The following is a 13,955-nucleotide window of genomic DNA, read 5'->3' as shown; positions in this document are numbered from 1 at the left end:
TCTACAAACTTACAGTGGCATCACATCTGTCTACTACAAGTCAGGGAACTGTAACTAATAATACTGATAATAGTCCTCACTGCAGTTGTCCCGGGTTTGATTCCTGAACCCTACTCTGAGTCATTTACCCTATGTTTTTCCTTTCTGTCTCGGACATATTTCGTGTCATGCTACAAATTAAAAAATGCCGTTAGCACAACAAAAACATCCTACTTTCCCTTCTAAGTAACTACTATGTTAAACATTTCGGCTTACGACACAGCTTTTTGTCATTTTTTTCTTTCATCCACCAATCACACATCTTCTACTCAAAATTAATATAGGATAAAACATATTCTCTGCAAAAAAAAAAAAAAACACAAAACTTTTATAAAAATAAAAGCTCACCATGGTTTAACAAATAAACAAACAAATAAAGGAATCCTTTTGTAAAAGTTTCACATTTGGCTATGATGACTGGATGCGAAAGAGGAACGCAGGAAGCACCAGTCAAACCCAGTTAACCTTGTCACATTAATGTGAACGCTCGGATCACGGTTGCTCAGGCGCAGCGTAATGAGTCGCTCACATGTACACATCCTGCCATGAAAAAATTCCTCTGAAGATAAAACACTCTGAATGAGCCTTCTCACCAAGGTCTACACGAAGAGTATGGAACTAACAGAAGGGAGGATAAACACTAAGCATGTGTGTGTGTGTGTGTGAGGGGGTGTGTGTGTATGTGTCGAAGCAGGGTCTTATGATGGCTGAGTCCTTCTCCTTATACAGTCATGAATGAGGAATGTTCCTTGAGAGACTGAGCTCCTCTGCCCTATTTTTTTCTTTAATCTATTCATCTTTCACTAGACAATATTTTAGTGTTTTAGTTGAAGGTCAACTTCCAATTGGATCTAAACTTCACTTCCTGCCTTGTATTTAGCATTTCGAGCGAATCTGCTTCAGCTGAATTAAATATGAAATTAATGTATTTTTTCAATAAAGGAGTTATAAACCTCTAACCGCTTTTTGCTTGTGGGTGTGTGTGTGCGCTTTCTTTATGCTCCATTTTTGGCGATAACAGAGATGTTCCACAGCAACTGAGGCATCTAACTGAATATCCTTTCATAAGACGTCTTAATGAGATTATGGTTTTATAGTAAAGTATTTTATGAATTATTGTTTCTCAGTGGACATCTTTCCAAACAGAGGTTTTCTTGCATCCGTGCATATTTGCATATAGACTACTTACCTGGAGTGTAATCACTTACGATGATGTAAAAAAAAAGTAGGACACACAATTTCAGCATTTATGTTTTTCCAACACCAACATATATATGTTAGATATCAATTTCAGCAATGCTGAAAAATGAGGAATATAAATACAAATGAGGATTATAAATACACAATAAAATAATTTTCAACCTACTATAGGAAGGAAATTATTTGATTGCTTACAATTTACTACGCAAAACAATATTTTTCACATTAGTTCAATTATGCATCAATTGTAACATTATTTATTATTTAAATTATCTTATTTCAGTCTTTTTGTTTTAGGATTTTATTTTAAAAGGCTGAAGTACAGTGTATGACAAAGATCTTCTGCTAGGTTGGTGGAGCTAATCTGTTGGTTAAGAAATCAGATTCAAGATCATTTGTTTTTTCAGTTCTGAACAATATTATTAGAAGATATGTGGCCATCTTATATCATTTTATGGCTTTCACACAAATACTTTATAGTATGCAAATGTGATTATGGTTGTCATGAGAAGTTTAATATGTGAATCTTGTGTGTGAGTGTGAATGTATGTGTGTGTCCTTGAGTTTCTACTGCCAACATCATGCCTCCTGGGATCCGAGAATATATTTACAGACAAACAAGGGTCAAAGCATTCCCATCTTAGAAACATAAACACACACACAAGCCCTATCAGAAAACATGGTTTATGTCAGGGTTAAATCTGTCTCCTGAATGTATGAGCATATATTTTTCATTTGGCATGATGGATAAGCCATCTCCATCCCCTCCCATTATTTATTTAGAGATCTTCCAAGCAAAAAACAAAAGTAGTAAAAACAATATTGTAAAAAAAACAAAACATTAATTTAATAACACTGTTTACAGACCATGGTCACAGTCTTTATAACATTTTTTATGTAATCTATCTATTGGAAGAACTTTACACTGAACCCTTTTTCTACTTCATCCTTTAAAGTTCTTGCTTGAATATTCGCTGCTGTCAACAAGATCTGTACCCATGGCAGTTTTACCCAGGCTCATCGTGGCCTAGCCCTTGCAGCTCATGTTCTTAGTGTTGTCCTGGTATGGTTACAATGCTGTAGCCCAGAAAGATGTTGGTTCATCTTGCAGCCCTAGTTCTTCTTACCAAAATTGGCCCACTGGGCCACAAGCATTAAACTCCTGGCACAGAGTCAATGAGCTGGGTTCTTACTAATTCAATGTTTGAAAATAATTTGAGATTATTTCTAATAGGGCTGGATGGTAGCGCAGTTGGTAGTAGTTGGTAGTCCTTATTTTTACCTCCGCCTTCCTCCCTCCCTGTTGGTTGGAGTAAGAGGGAGTCAGGTTTAGCCTAAACCGGCTCAGTTATGGTTGAGGTGCAAACACACCCTCCATTTCTGCTACCTGTATGACCCCTTCTCTTTTCCAGTGGTTATAATCAGTCTGACAGAGAGAGGTATCCCAATCCTTGTGGTTTTTAGTAGAACAATGACCATCAGTGGGCTCTAGATGGACAAACTGTCTACTTTTAAGGCTAGGCTTAAAACTTTTCCTTTTTGATAAAGCTTATAATTATATACTTTTTTGCCTTTTATTTTGCAACCCATAACTCATCAATGGAATTAACAGCCCCAGTCAACGAATTCTATGTTGTGTCATAATTGTGCAAAATAGGAAGGCTTGATAGAACATTGTTATTAAAAATAAATTTTACCTGTGTTTCTCTGTTTCTACCTGTTTCAATGCCTGCTGTGTAAAAGGGGAAAAAATGCAGAGAATCAGCCTGAAGAATTAGAAACACATGCGCTGTTGTACATGTGTTGTTTTTCCTTCTTGAGTCTTTGTAATATGAATATTCATGTGATATCTGTGCTGCTGAACCGATAGCTATACTAAGCCGTAGGTCTCTGAGTGTCACAGAAACAGTGGACGGAATAAAAGCAACCTTCAAGACATCTGAACCAGTCATTATGGATAGAAGATACCTTAAAAATGATGGCAGTGTCTTCTTTTTATATTCAGTTTAGTTTTCTGTACATTTTTATAACTTATGCTAGAATAAAGGCCAATCTACTTGAACCAGCTGCTTTCCAAGAGTTAAAAAGAAGCATGGAAGAAACAAATCTGGGCAGGCCAGGAATTAGCCAGAGGCAGGAAACACAAAGATGTGGAAACAATACAAAAGAATGTCACTTTCTGATACTGATCTTTCTAATTATGCTGTTTAGGAGAAGGTATCTACAGATATCCCAAATAGATAGAAATGGCTTACAACTTTCCTTTTTGATAAAGCTTATAGTTAGAGTGGCTTAGGTTATCCTGAGCTATCTCTGTAGTTATGCTGCTATAGGCTTAGGCTGCTAGAGGACATAATGACCGCTTTCACCCTCTTCGCTACATTCTCACACTACTCTCCAATTTTGCTTTATTTGCTGTTATTTCAGCTTTTAACCTTGTTCTCTCTTTTCTCTTCCTAGAAGCTACACCTGGCCTGACTCTGTGTCTACCTGTGACACCTTTCTGGAGAGGGGAATCGTCCGAGCTTCTGCTGACAACAACTTAATGCTCACCCTCTACAGATGATCCACATAGCCCTGTCTTTTAGTGTTTAACCCTTTCTCTCTCCTAGACATAGCTACTGACTGAGCTTCTACTGTAACTAACTCTATGTGCTCTCTTTCAGACTCTAACCTTGAAAACTGGCTCAGAGTTTATCTGTTCTTTCTTTCTAGATGAAACGACTAAAGGAGCTACATCCATTAACATTTACTTTTCCTTCCCATAGAAAGTACTCCTGGATCAGTGCTTCTTTGTTCTCTTTGTGTCTCTGCTCTGTTCTCTCTAACCCCCAGTCGGTCGTGGCAGATGGCTGCTCACACTGAGCCTGGTTCTGGTTCTGCTGGAGGTTTCTTCCTGTTAAAAGGGAGTTTTTCCTCTCCACTGTCGCTACATGCATGCTCAGTATGAGGGATTGCTGCAAAGTCAACACCAGTGACTGTCCACTGTCTCTACATGCTCATCCAGGAGGAGTGAATGCTGCAAGTCACTGACTGGATGCAATCTGCTGGGTTTCCTTAGATAGAAAAACGTTTTATCCAATTTGAATAAATAACTGAATCTGACTGAACTGTTCAATGATTACGATTAATTGGAATGTATGAACCTGACTGTTGTGAAGAACCTTGAGACGACATGTGTTGTGAATTGGCGCTATAGAAATAAACTGAATTGAATTGAAACTGAATTGAATATTGTTGCCTTGCAGCAAGAAGGTCCTGGGTTCGACTCCCCGCCTGGGGTCTTTCTGCATGAAGTTTGCATGTCCTCCCTGTGCATGCGTGGGTTCTCTCCAAGTACTTTGGCTTCCTCCCACAGTCCAAAAACATGACTGTTAGGTTAATTAGTCTTTCTAAAATGACCTTATTTGTGAATAGGTGCATGTATGATTGTTTGTCCTGTGTGTCTTTGTGTTGCCCTTTGATGGACATGCGACCTGTCAAGGATGTTACCCGCCTCTTGCCCAAAGACGGTAGGCACCAGCTCCCCTGTGACCCTATACGGACGAAGCGTTTATAGAAAATGGATGGATGGATTATTTATAAAAAAGATTAAACAGCAACACTGAGCACAATATATCCTGAGAGAAACAGGTGGGAACCTGCTCCTAGATGGTTTAATTTGTCTCACCTTGTCATTCATTTCCTTCACTTCACAAATGAGAAGAAGTTTTATGCAGCCTTAAATTCTTTACCGTCCATCTATTGCATGACCCAGTGGTGATCTTCAAAAATATACTGTTTCATTTCTTTCATTTTTGAGTGCTTGTGTGGATACTGAAATAAACAGACAATTTTATGCCGGTATTTGGAAATGAAAAACAGACATGATTTTAAAGTCAAACTTGGGCACGCATGGACTCTTGATTTGTGGCTCACATTTCAGTATTTTTATAGCAGCATGGGACAGTTTAACCTGTTAAGCCCTGAGGGGTTTGAGAGCAATTTCTGCCTGAATTACATAGCTTAAATAAATCAAGTATAGCTCCACAGTTATAATGTCTACATGCAAACTTTTGGTACCTGCATAAAGGTAAGACATACAAGAATATTTTTCAAATGGAAACACTATTACAACAGTTACTATATCTGATTTATTTTCCGGTGTTTGACCGACTTTCAGAGCTGGCGAAAAACGGTATTTATGAAATTATGGAGGTAGTGACTTTGTATTAAATGTTCAGCAAATTGTGTTCCACATTTAATTACTACTTGTGGTTTTTGTTTTATTAAAAAAACATATATCATACACTACAAAATGTCATATATATTTACATATGATTTATTGAGTAAAGCAAAATCTAAAATCTGGGGCATAATGCTTACTGGACTCTCTTTTAGCTTTGCAGTAATAATTTTCTGAGCAGAGCTTATCTCTGTAGCTCATGGAATGAAGACTAAATACTTCCCCTTGATGCAAGAACAGATGTCCAATAATAAACCTCCTAATAATCCATCACATAGCTGCCTGGCCCTCACTTGACTTCAAGGTGATAAGAACATAAACAAAGCAAGCCTGATGTCAGCGAGGGAAATATTCACAGTGTCCTAGTGTCAACGCAGTGTACGCCCCACTAGGTTTGGGTTTAATTATTCAGGTCAACGCTAACAACTATAAAAGCACAAACACACCAAAGTTTTCCATACTTCATAATGGAGAAAATAAGCAGAAACAAGAAAATTATTCATACCTAAGAAACTGATTGCAAAGCGGTTTAAACACAGTAAAATAGAATCTGTAATCAGTGTAATTAGTAATTTAGAAACTTCACTATATGTGAAACCTTCACACTATTTGCGACAACATATATAAGATTTACACTACCGGTCAAAAATGTTAGAATGCTTTTCTCTTTATTTTCATGACTATTTAAATGGTAGATTCTCACCAGAGACAACAAACCTGTGAATGAACATACATGGAATGATGTAGTTAACAAAAAGTGTGAAATAAAATTTTTTACATTTTAGATTTTTACAAAATAGCCACTCTTTGCTTTGATCTCTTGATATTCTCTCCATGAGCTTCATGAGGTGGTCACCTGAAATAGTTTTCCAAAGAGTCTTGAAAGAACCTCCCAGACGTTCATTGAGAGACGGCCAGTGGTTAATATTTCAGTCATTACAGCAAAGGGCGGCTTCTTTAAGGATTCAAAATTATAAAATATATTTAGGTTATTTTACAATTTTTGGTTTGCTACATAATTGCATATGTGTTCATTTACTGTTTTGATGCCTTCATTGAGAATCTGCGTACAATGTAAATGGTCATAAACCTAAAGAAAACCATTAAATGAGAAAGGCATTCTAAAACCTTTGACAGGTAGTATATATACAAGCTGGATGTTATTCTCTGAAAAGTTTAAAATACAGCCCTTTTCCTAATTACTCTGGTCCTGTTCCATGTTTAAGGGACACATTTGGGGCCAATGAGATGATCCGCTGATCAAAGCAAAATTAATCTGCCCTCCTGATAGTAGGAAATAGTTATGAGAATCATCCAGAAGAACCGACTATGTATAAAATTACTTTAAATCTTCAGCTGTCAAAATGCTTCAATTCATACCTGACCCCTGGCAGGTAATGTTGGTTTGAAACATCCTTGGTAGACGGCATCATTTTGTACCAGAAATTCTATGTTGCTATTCCTCAAAAATCAAGCACCTGCAGTCTACATCTCCTAGGTTTTCCTGACACTTAGGCCTGGTTTTCTAGTTGCTTGGGACTACAGCTTTCAATGTCTTCGAAATGTAGTTTGTGGGCCCAGCCTCTAATAATAGAAATGTTTTCGTGTAGTATTAGAACAGAAGGGCGAGAAATATTTAAATACTTAGCTTCTTGTAAATGCAGATGAAGAGTAGAGAAGGTTTCTCAGTATGGCATTGCTAAGGTTGCCTACTTCAAGATTAGCTTAAAGTCAACAAGAAAGTTGCTAACACATGCAACTAAAGGGGAACTGTGTGTTACAATTCTAAATTTACTAAAACTGTTAACTAAGTCTGTACACAGACACACTGACAGTTTGGGACATTACCTGCAGATTCATTACCACAAGCTACAACTTGTAATGAAGAATTACAATACCAAGCCCCCTCTTTAAGCTGACCACATACAAACACAAAGACAATGGTTAATCAGGTCCAAAATGTACACGTGGACATTTCTAATCTTTTTTAGCTAACTCAAATTAAGTACTTGGCTGTTTGTCTGATACACATGGCTTATGGAGTGCATAATATTCAGCTCAGGACATTCAGATAAGCAGCCTGACCTCTAGTAGGGTATGCTGCAATGAAGTCTCAAATGATTTTCAGATAAGCAAGCAACACTTATATTCACCATAATTCACATTGCATATGTATTTATATTCCTTGATCCGCACCACATTTTGTCATGCTACAGATAAAAAAAAGCATTTATTTTATTTGGATTTTATGTGATTGAATAACAAAAAACACGGCAAAGTTGTAAAGTAGTAAGAAAACAATAAAGAGTTAACATTTTTTGGAAAAACCTTCACCATTCAATTAAAAAGGTCACAGGAAGATGTGGATTAGAGACTGACATTTTTTCGGGAATCCCACAGGTCACGGGATTCCTATGGGAGACAGCATTAGTAAAGATCACGTGATTGGGACGGTACAGGATAAAAAATGAACGGGAGCAGACGGGAGCGGGAGCTAACCAATAGGACAGATAACAAACTAGGATCAATTGTCTTTGGAAATGTAAGACTGAGACTTTGTTATAAACTTTAAGAAAAAAAAACTTCAACGCCACCATTGTGTAGTTTTTTTTCCAAGAAGCCTATACTATAATGCGAGTCAAACGAACTACACGACCCACAAGCCAACAGTGCTTCTGATCGATGTTTTCCACCTGCGTTCAAAACGCAGCAAAGGAGGAAGCAAATGCAGGTAGAGAACTGGACGTGGTAAAATTGGATTTGCAACTTAAAGTTAGAAGTAGGGACTTATCTATTAAACTTATAGAGCTGACAGGAAAGTCGCAAATATTACCGAACTTCAGGAGAGTTGAATGTAGCGGTGTTAACACGCAGTCTGCTGCATGTAAAACGTGTTTAGTTGTGATCAAGTTCACCAGTGGTTCCGAACTAGTGGTCTCAAAAGGCACACTTGTAAGGCAGATTCTGGATTGAATCAGCCCTGCATCTCTTTATTCGTCAAATGAAAAATATGATCACGTGTCAAGTCTCATCTGACCAACAAAATTGCTCGCATGTGCAGCCAAGATTTAAGAGCCTTTGTCACAGTAAAGGGGAAAGGCTTCAACAAGGGAAGATATTAAATAAATACATTGTGAAATAGAAAAAAATGTAATGTACCATTAAATGTACAATTTATTTAATACATCATTAAATAATTAAGCATGCCACTAATTACGTCATGTCATCTTTAAAATTATACTTAATTATTCAGTGGCACAGTTAAATGCATAATTGTTCATTTCATGATATAATGGTACATTTATTGTTTCTAATGATGTATTAAATAAATAAATGGTACCTTTAATTTAATGGCACATTTAATGTTACATTTCTTTCATGTTACATTTACTTCACTTATGGTACATTCACAACATTTATTTATTTTGTACATAGCTGTAAAATACAGCTATGTACATGTTGTTTATTCAACTAAGATAGGCATGGTCTGTTTCCTTGTTTGATATTTTATTATTTCTTCATTATTATTCTTTTTACTTTAACTGGCCTTTACTACAACTAAAAACAGGGACCTAACTGGTCCTTCAAAGAAATTGCCAAAAGACTAAATGAAGAAAACAAAACAGGGAGTGGCACAGGAGTGGGAGTCGTTCTGAATGGGAGCGGGATGGGAGTGGGAGTCAATTCACCAGGAGTGGGACGGGACAGGATTTTTTTCTTTATGCTGGCCTGGGATTGGGATGGGACAAGACATTTTTCTGTGGGAGCGGGATGGGACAGGAGAGAAAATCCACTCTTGTGTCAACCTCTAATTTGGATGCAGTATGCCACAAGGTTGTCGAAAGACGTTAAACAAAAGGAAAAGGTGCACTGGCAAAGTAAGACAAAACTGAACTTTATAGGCTATATGCAAATTGTTACGTGAGAGAGAATATATCAGCCTGAACACATCATGCAAAAGGTAAAACATGGTAGTGGCAGCATGAGACTGTGGGGATCATTTTCTTTGGCAGAATAAGAAAAGCTGGTCAAAGTTGACTAGATGATGAATGGAGCTAAATGCAGAGCAATCAAGGAGGGAAACCCGATAGAAACTGGAAAAGACATGAGACTGGGGAGGAGGATTACAATCCAACCGGAGAATGACTCCATATAAGCAAGCAGAGTTATAAAGGAATGGTTTATACAAGAAGCCTTTTCATTTGTCAAAATGCCCTAGTCAAAGTCCAGACCTAAATCTAATTGGTAATTTGTGGCAAGATTTGAAAATGAATGTTCATAGAAGCTCCAATCTGACTAAGCTTGACCAACTTTGCAAAGAAATATAGCCAAAATTATTGAAATTTAGATATGAAAAACACCTCAGAAATACCTCAACAACTCTATAATTTGCAGCAAAATCAGGTTTTATAAACAGGGGGTTAACCATAATGGACACTTTTCAATTATTTTTCAGTTGTATATTTTTTGTCATGAATTATTTTCCTTCCACTCCACAGTTATGTTCTACTTTGTGTAGGTCTGTCACATAAAATCCTAATAAAATACACAAAGATTGTGGCTTTACACTTTTTGAATGTGATAAAAGAACTTCAACTCTGATGGTATAGTAGAGACAGTCTTACTGAAGAGATGTGCAGTCATGGTTTGCCTACTGATGCATAAGTTCTTCTTTAGTCCTTCATACTGCTGTGTTTAAATCTAATAAAAAATTGAAATGGTTCTGTCACACCATCTATCTTTCTAAACCAACCAAGAGTGGCTAGTTTCCTTCTTTGCTCTCTGTCATGTATCTTTCCATCCTGTTTAATCTCTTCTTTGTTATAAAAGAAGCATCGTTTCTTTGCATTCTTATCTGATCATTTCATCAATGGTGTCGACCCCCTCCTTCCTTTCTGCTCAATTCGGTACTACCACGCATCTATTCATTCGTCTGTCCTGTGACAAGTATTCATCCATACAACCACAATCCCAACATCAATTTGGAAAGACAAAGGGGATAAAAAGACATTAACTCCATGAAGTTTTTGACATCAAGAGCTGAATGACTGGCCTTCAAGCCCAGAAACAGCTGTTGTACACAGCAGTGCACATTGTGGACACAAAAAACCCTTCTTGGGACATTTGCTACCAATTTCACGCTTAATAACCATTAAAGGCGTAAAGCATCGCGTCATATTTTTGGTGTGACGTATCACAGTACTCAAACACAAAGATCATATTCTTGCATTGCAGTGCTTTGCTGTCTTATGTAACTGCAGGTCGGCCTTAGCTGTCTGTGGGAGCTATCATCCGTGACCTTTCTCTCTACAGTGCTTTATTTTAACATTATACAAGAGATTCTTGCCAATGGCATCAGCAAAAATGTAGGAAGGATACAATGGTGGACTGTCTTTGGCAGTTAATTACATATCATTTGGAGTCGTAAGACATTATGTCTTGGAATTAAAAAGCAATACTGTTGGCATTAAGGTGTTCTTAACCTAAAACGTTAAAATATAGTACATTTCACATTTAGAAGGTGCTTGTCACATCGGCAGTCAATATATAAAGTTGTTGGCAGCTGAAAAGGAAATCATGGAATCAGTGGAAAGTTACTAAAAGTTACTCTTCTAGAGAGGTCCAGAAAGAACCTAGGATGACACAAAGATAAACCTGGTACGATACAATGGCATGATCTTTAGTTCTTCTTCACAGCATGACCTAGAGGTTTCTGGTGATGCAAAATGGGCTTTCAAAATTAATTTGCTCCCAAGTATAAAGAAAACGTTCAGATATTGAAGACGCCTCTGTAAACAGAATTTAATGAAATATCTGGGAATGACAGAGACAACAGGAAATTGGAAATGTTGTGTTGTAAAAAGCTAAAAATAAAAGAGGCAAAAAATGTTTCCCCATATCATAATATCTATTCATCTATCCATTGTCACCTGCTTATGTGAGATCGCATGATCATAATATTATGAACTGACCTAATTGTTTTGGAGGTACAATAAAAGCAAAGAGCATTGGCAAACATGTAAAGGGTGTTTCTTTTCTGAATCTCCAAAAATTGTCCAATTGCCAAACATTTTGATGATTGGCAGGAATTTGAAAAAAAAAAAGCCTGTGTAAGTTTTTTTGATGTGGTTCTTACCGGCAGACAGTGACGTCCCCATGATCTGAGTTATGCGGCGCTGTCCCAGTTTTAAAATTGGACACATTAAAAAAGGAGAGTGTGTGGTCAATGAATCCGTTCATGGTGCCCGTCGGGCTGTACATATACTGGTAGACGAGCCGAGGGATGAGGTCTGACGTGAAGGAGATCACAAAGGCCTACAGAAAAACAAAAAACATAACAAGTGAGACTATTTAATATTATTCATTTAGAATGATTCCTCTAAAACCTTAAATTAGTCCTTTAGACTAGTAGTTCTCAAAGTTAGAATTGGATCCCAAAAAAGACAGCCTCTTATGTACACTTTGTTGTTTGAACTGAGTCACTTTGGGCCAAGGACAATTAATTTCTTAACAGTGACAATGACATGAAGTATGTTGGAGTCACGGGAAGGCACTCAGGCTGTAAAGCATGGTGGTGGCAGCATCATGCTATGGGGCTGGTGCATTTCAAGAAATTAATGGAAACAATGAAGGAGGACTATTCTTCAAATTCTTTAAATTTGACTCAAATAAACTCCTAGATGTTTGAAAATTAGACAGAATACAGTGTTCTGACAAAATAATGATCCCCCACCCACGCCATGTCAACCCAACAGATAATTTGTAGATAATTCTTAAAAGTTCAGTCATTCACAACACAATAGCCAATATAAATGAGTTCTACCAATTCTGATAAGAACAGAGGTCCATTATCCACTTGGAGTTATGCCAAAAGCTTGTTAATGGCACCACAAAATTGTGATTTCAAGGGACAACTTGATAAGGGACATTTAATTAAATTAATTCATGATTCATCATGAATTTATTTTATTTTTAATTTCTTTTAACTGTGTCCTGATCGACAGGGTAGCGCTCAGAATTGTTGTCTGAGTGCCAAGAAAAAGTCCAACAGATTTTCTTTCACAAGTGGAACATTACAGCTAACGCTTTCAATTGTTACAAACACGGAGACAGAAATGAAATGGAAAAAAATAAGAAGCATAAAAGAGAGAGAGGTGGGGCAAAAAGGAAAAGGGGAGAGAAGGAGAAAAGAATGTAGGAGAGAAAGAAGGATGAAGAGAATACAAGATAACACCCTGCTTGCTTCTATATCTGCAGAAACATTCATATTAACAGCTTTTTTTCCAAAAAAGTGAACGGTACTTGAATGCAAGATTTATTTAGTGGTAAATGTGGCTCAATATAGAACAATTGTGTATCTGGTAACACCTGAATCTAAACACCTGTGGGTCTGAGGGTGAGGGCACTTGTGTATACAAGGTTTCTCCATAAAAATATGCAATAACAAGTGTGAGGAGCCACAGACCTGCCCCTCCTGGACCTGGGACCGATGCGGAGGAGATCCGAGCCATATCTAAATGCCACATCTAAATTCCCCAGAGCCCTGAGAACCATCGTCAGGACTACTGCAACCACCCCAGAGAAAAGCAGGGGAGAGTCCCAGGGGAACCACCCAGCAGCCACAGTGCAGAAGCCCCAGGGAGTTGCAGCAACAAGCCCACAGGCCCCGCCGGCAGCCGTCTACACCCAAGCAGATCCAGACATGGACCCTGAGACCCAAGACCCCGGGATATATCACTCCCCAAGCGAAGGCCCGACAGAGCCCAGGGGTCCAGGCCCCAGCAAGCAGCCACCAGGAGTGAGCCGGCACACACCAAAGCACCCAGCCCCGGATACCAAGAACCACAAGTACACCAGCAGGCAGAGATACCAACCACCGGCAAGTAGTGTGGCAGGGAGGAAATAGGGCCCTACATTTGATGGGGGCCTAAACTGATCCAGGAGAGGGAGCAGCCCAAGACCCAACCTGACACAAAAAACAGACACACACAGTCACAATCACACATTCCCACCCTCATGCGTACACATAAAAACACTCACATCCACGCACCCAATGTAAAGACAAACAACAATGGACGTCATACACTCACTCACACTCCCCATACATACTGTATACTCCCAGGTCCAGGTGCCGATACCTCATAGGGACAACCAGCCCCCGGACCCAGGAGGTGGTCCCCTTCCCTCTGGGAGTGGAGAGAGGCAAACCGCCACAGCACATGAACCTGGGCTGGGCTAGCCTGGGCTGGTGCCTAAACCTGAGCGACCTCGGCATGGACCCCGACCCCCCTCCCCGACCCCAGGCCCCAATGATCCCCATCTTCATCGGGACAGGGGGCCATCTACAAAAGAGTCAAGATTCTTCATGAATTTAAGTGAATCACAATTTACCATTCCATGAATGTTTACTAATAAATGTTCAGTTTGAATTAAATTTGAGTAAAAGTTTATGTACCCTCTACAGGATACTCGAGGGCTCATGGGAGTTTGC

The 13,955-nt window shown here is 38.5% G+C and overlaps 1 protein-coding gene across 3 annotated transcripts in view; it reads right to left on the bottom strand.

Annotated features, from left to right (window-relative positions):
- ano2b (anoctamin 2b) overlaps nucleotides 1-13,955 on the bottom strand; it is a 122,671-nt gene that overhangs the window by 20,322 nt on the left and 88,394 nt on the right. For all 3 annotated transcript variants that reach the window (XM_047390177.1, XM_047390178.1, XM_047390179.1), the window contains one exon: nucleotides 11,601-11,779. In XM_047390177.1, the coding sequence (XP_047246133.1) occupies nucleotides 11,601-11,779 (179 nt within the window). The remainder of the gene's footprint in view (nucleotides 1-11,600; nucleotides 11,780-13,955) is intronic.

Source organism: Girardinichthys multiradiatus, chromosome 17 (genome assembly GCF_021462225.1).
Source record: "Girardinichthys multiradiatus isolate DD_20200921_A chromosome 17, DD_fGirMul_XY1, whole genome shotgun sequence".
Classification (NCBI taxonomy): domain Eukaryota; kingdom Metazoa; phylum Chordata; class Actinopteri; order Cyprinodontiformes; family Goodeidae; genus Girardinichthys; species Girardinichthys multiradiatus.
The sequence above is the reverse complement of the archived record's forward strand: the minus strand, read 5'-3'. Positions and strand labels throughout refer to the sequence as shown.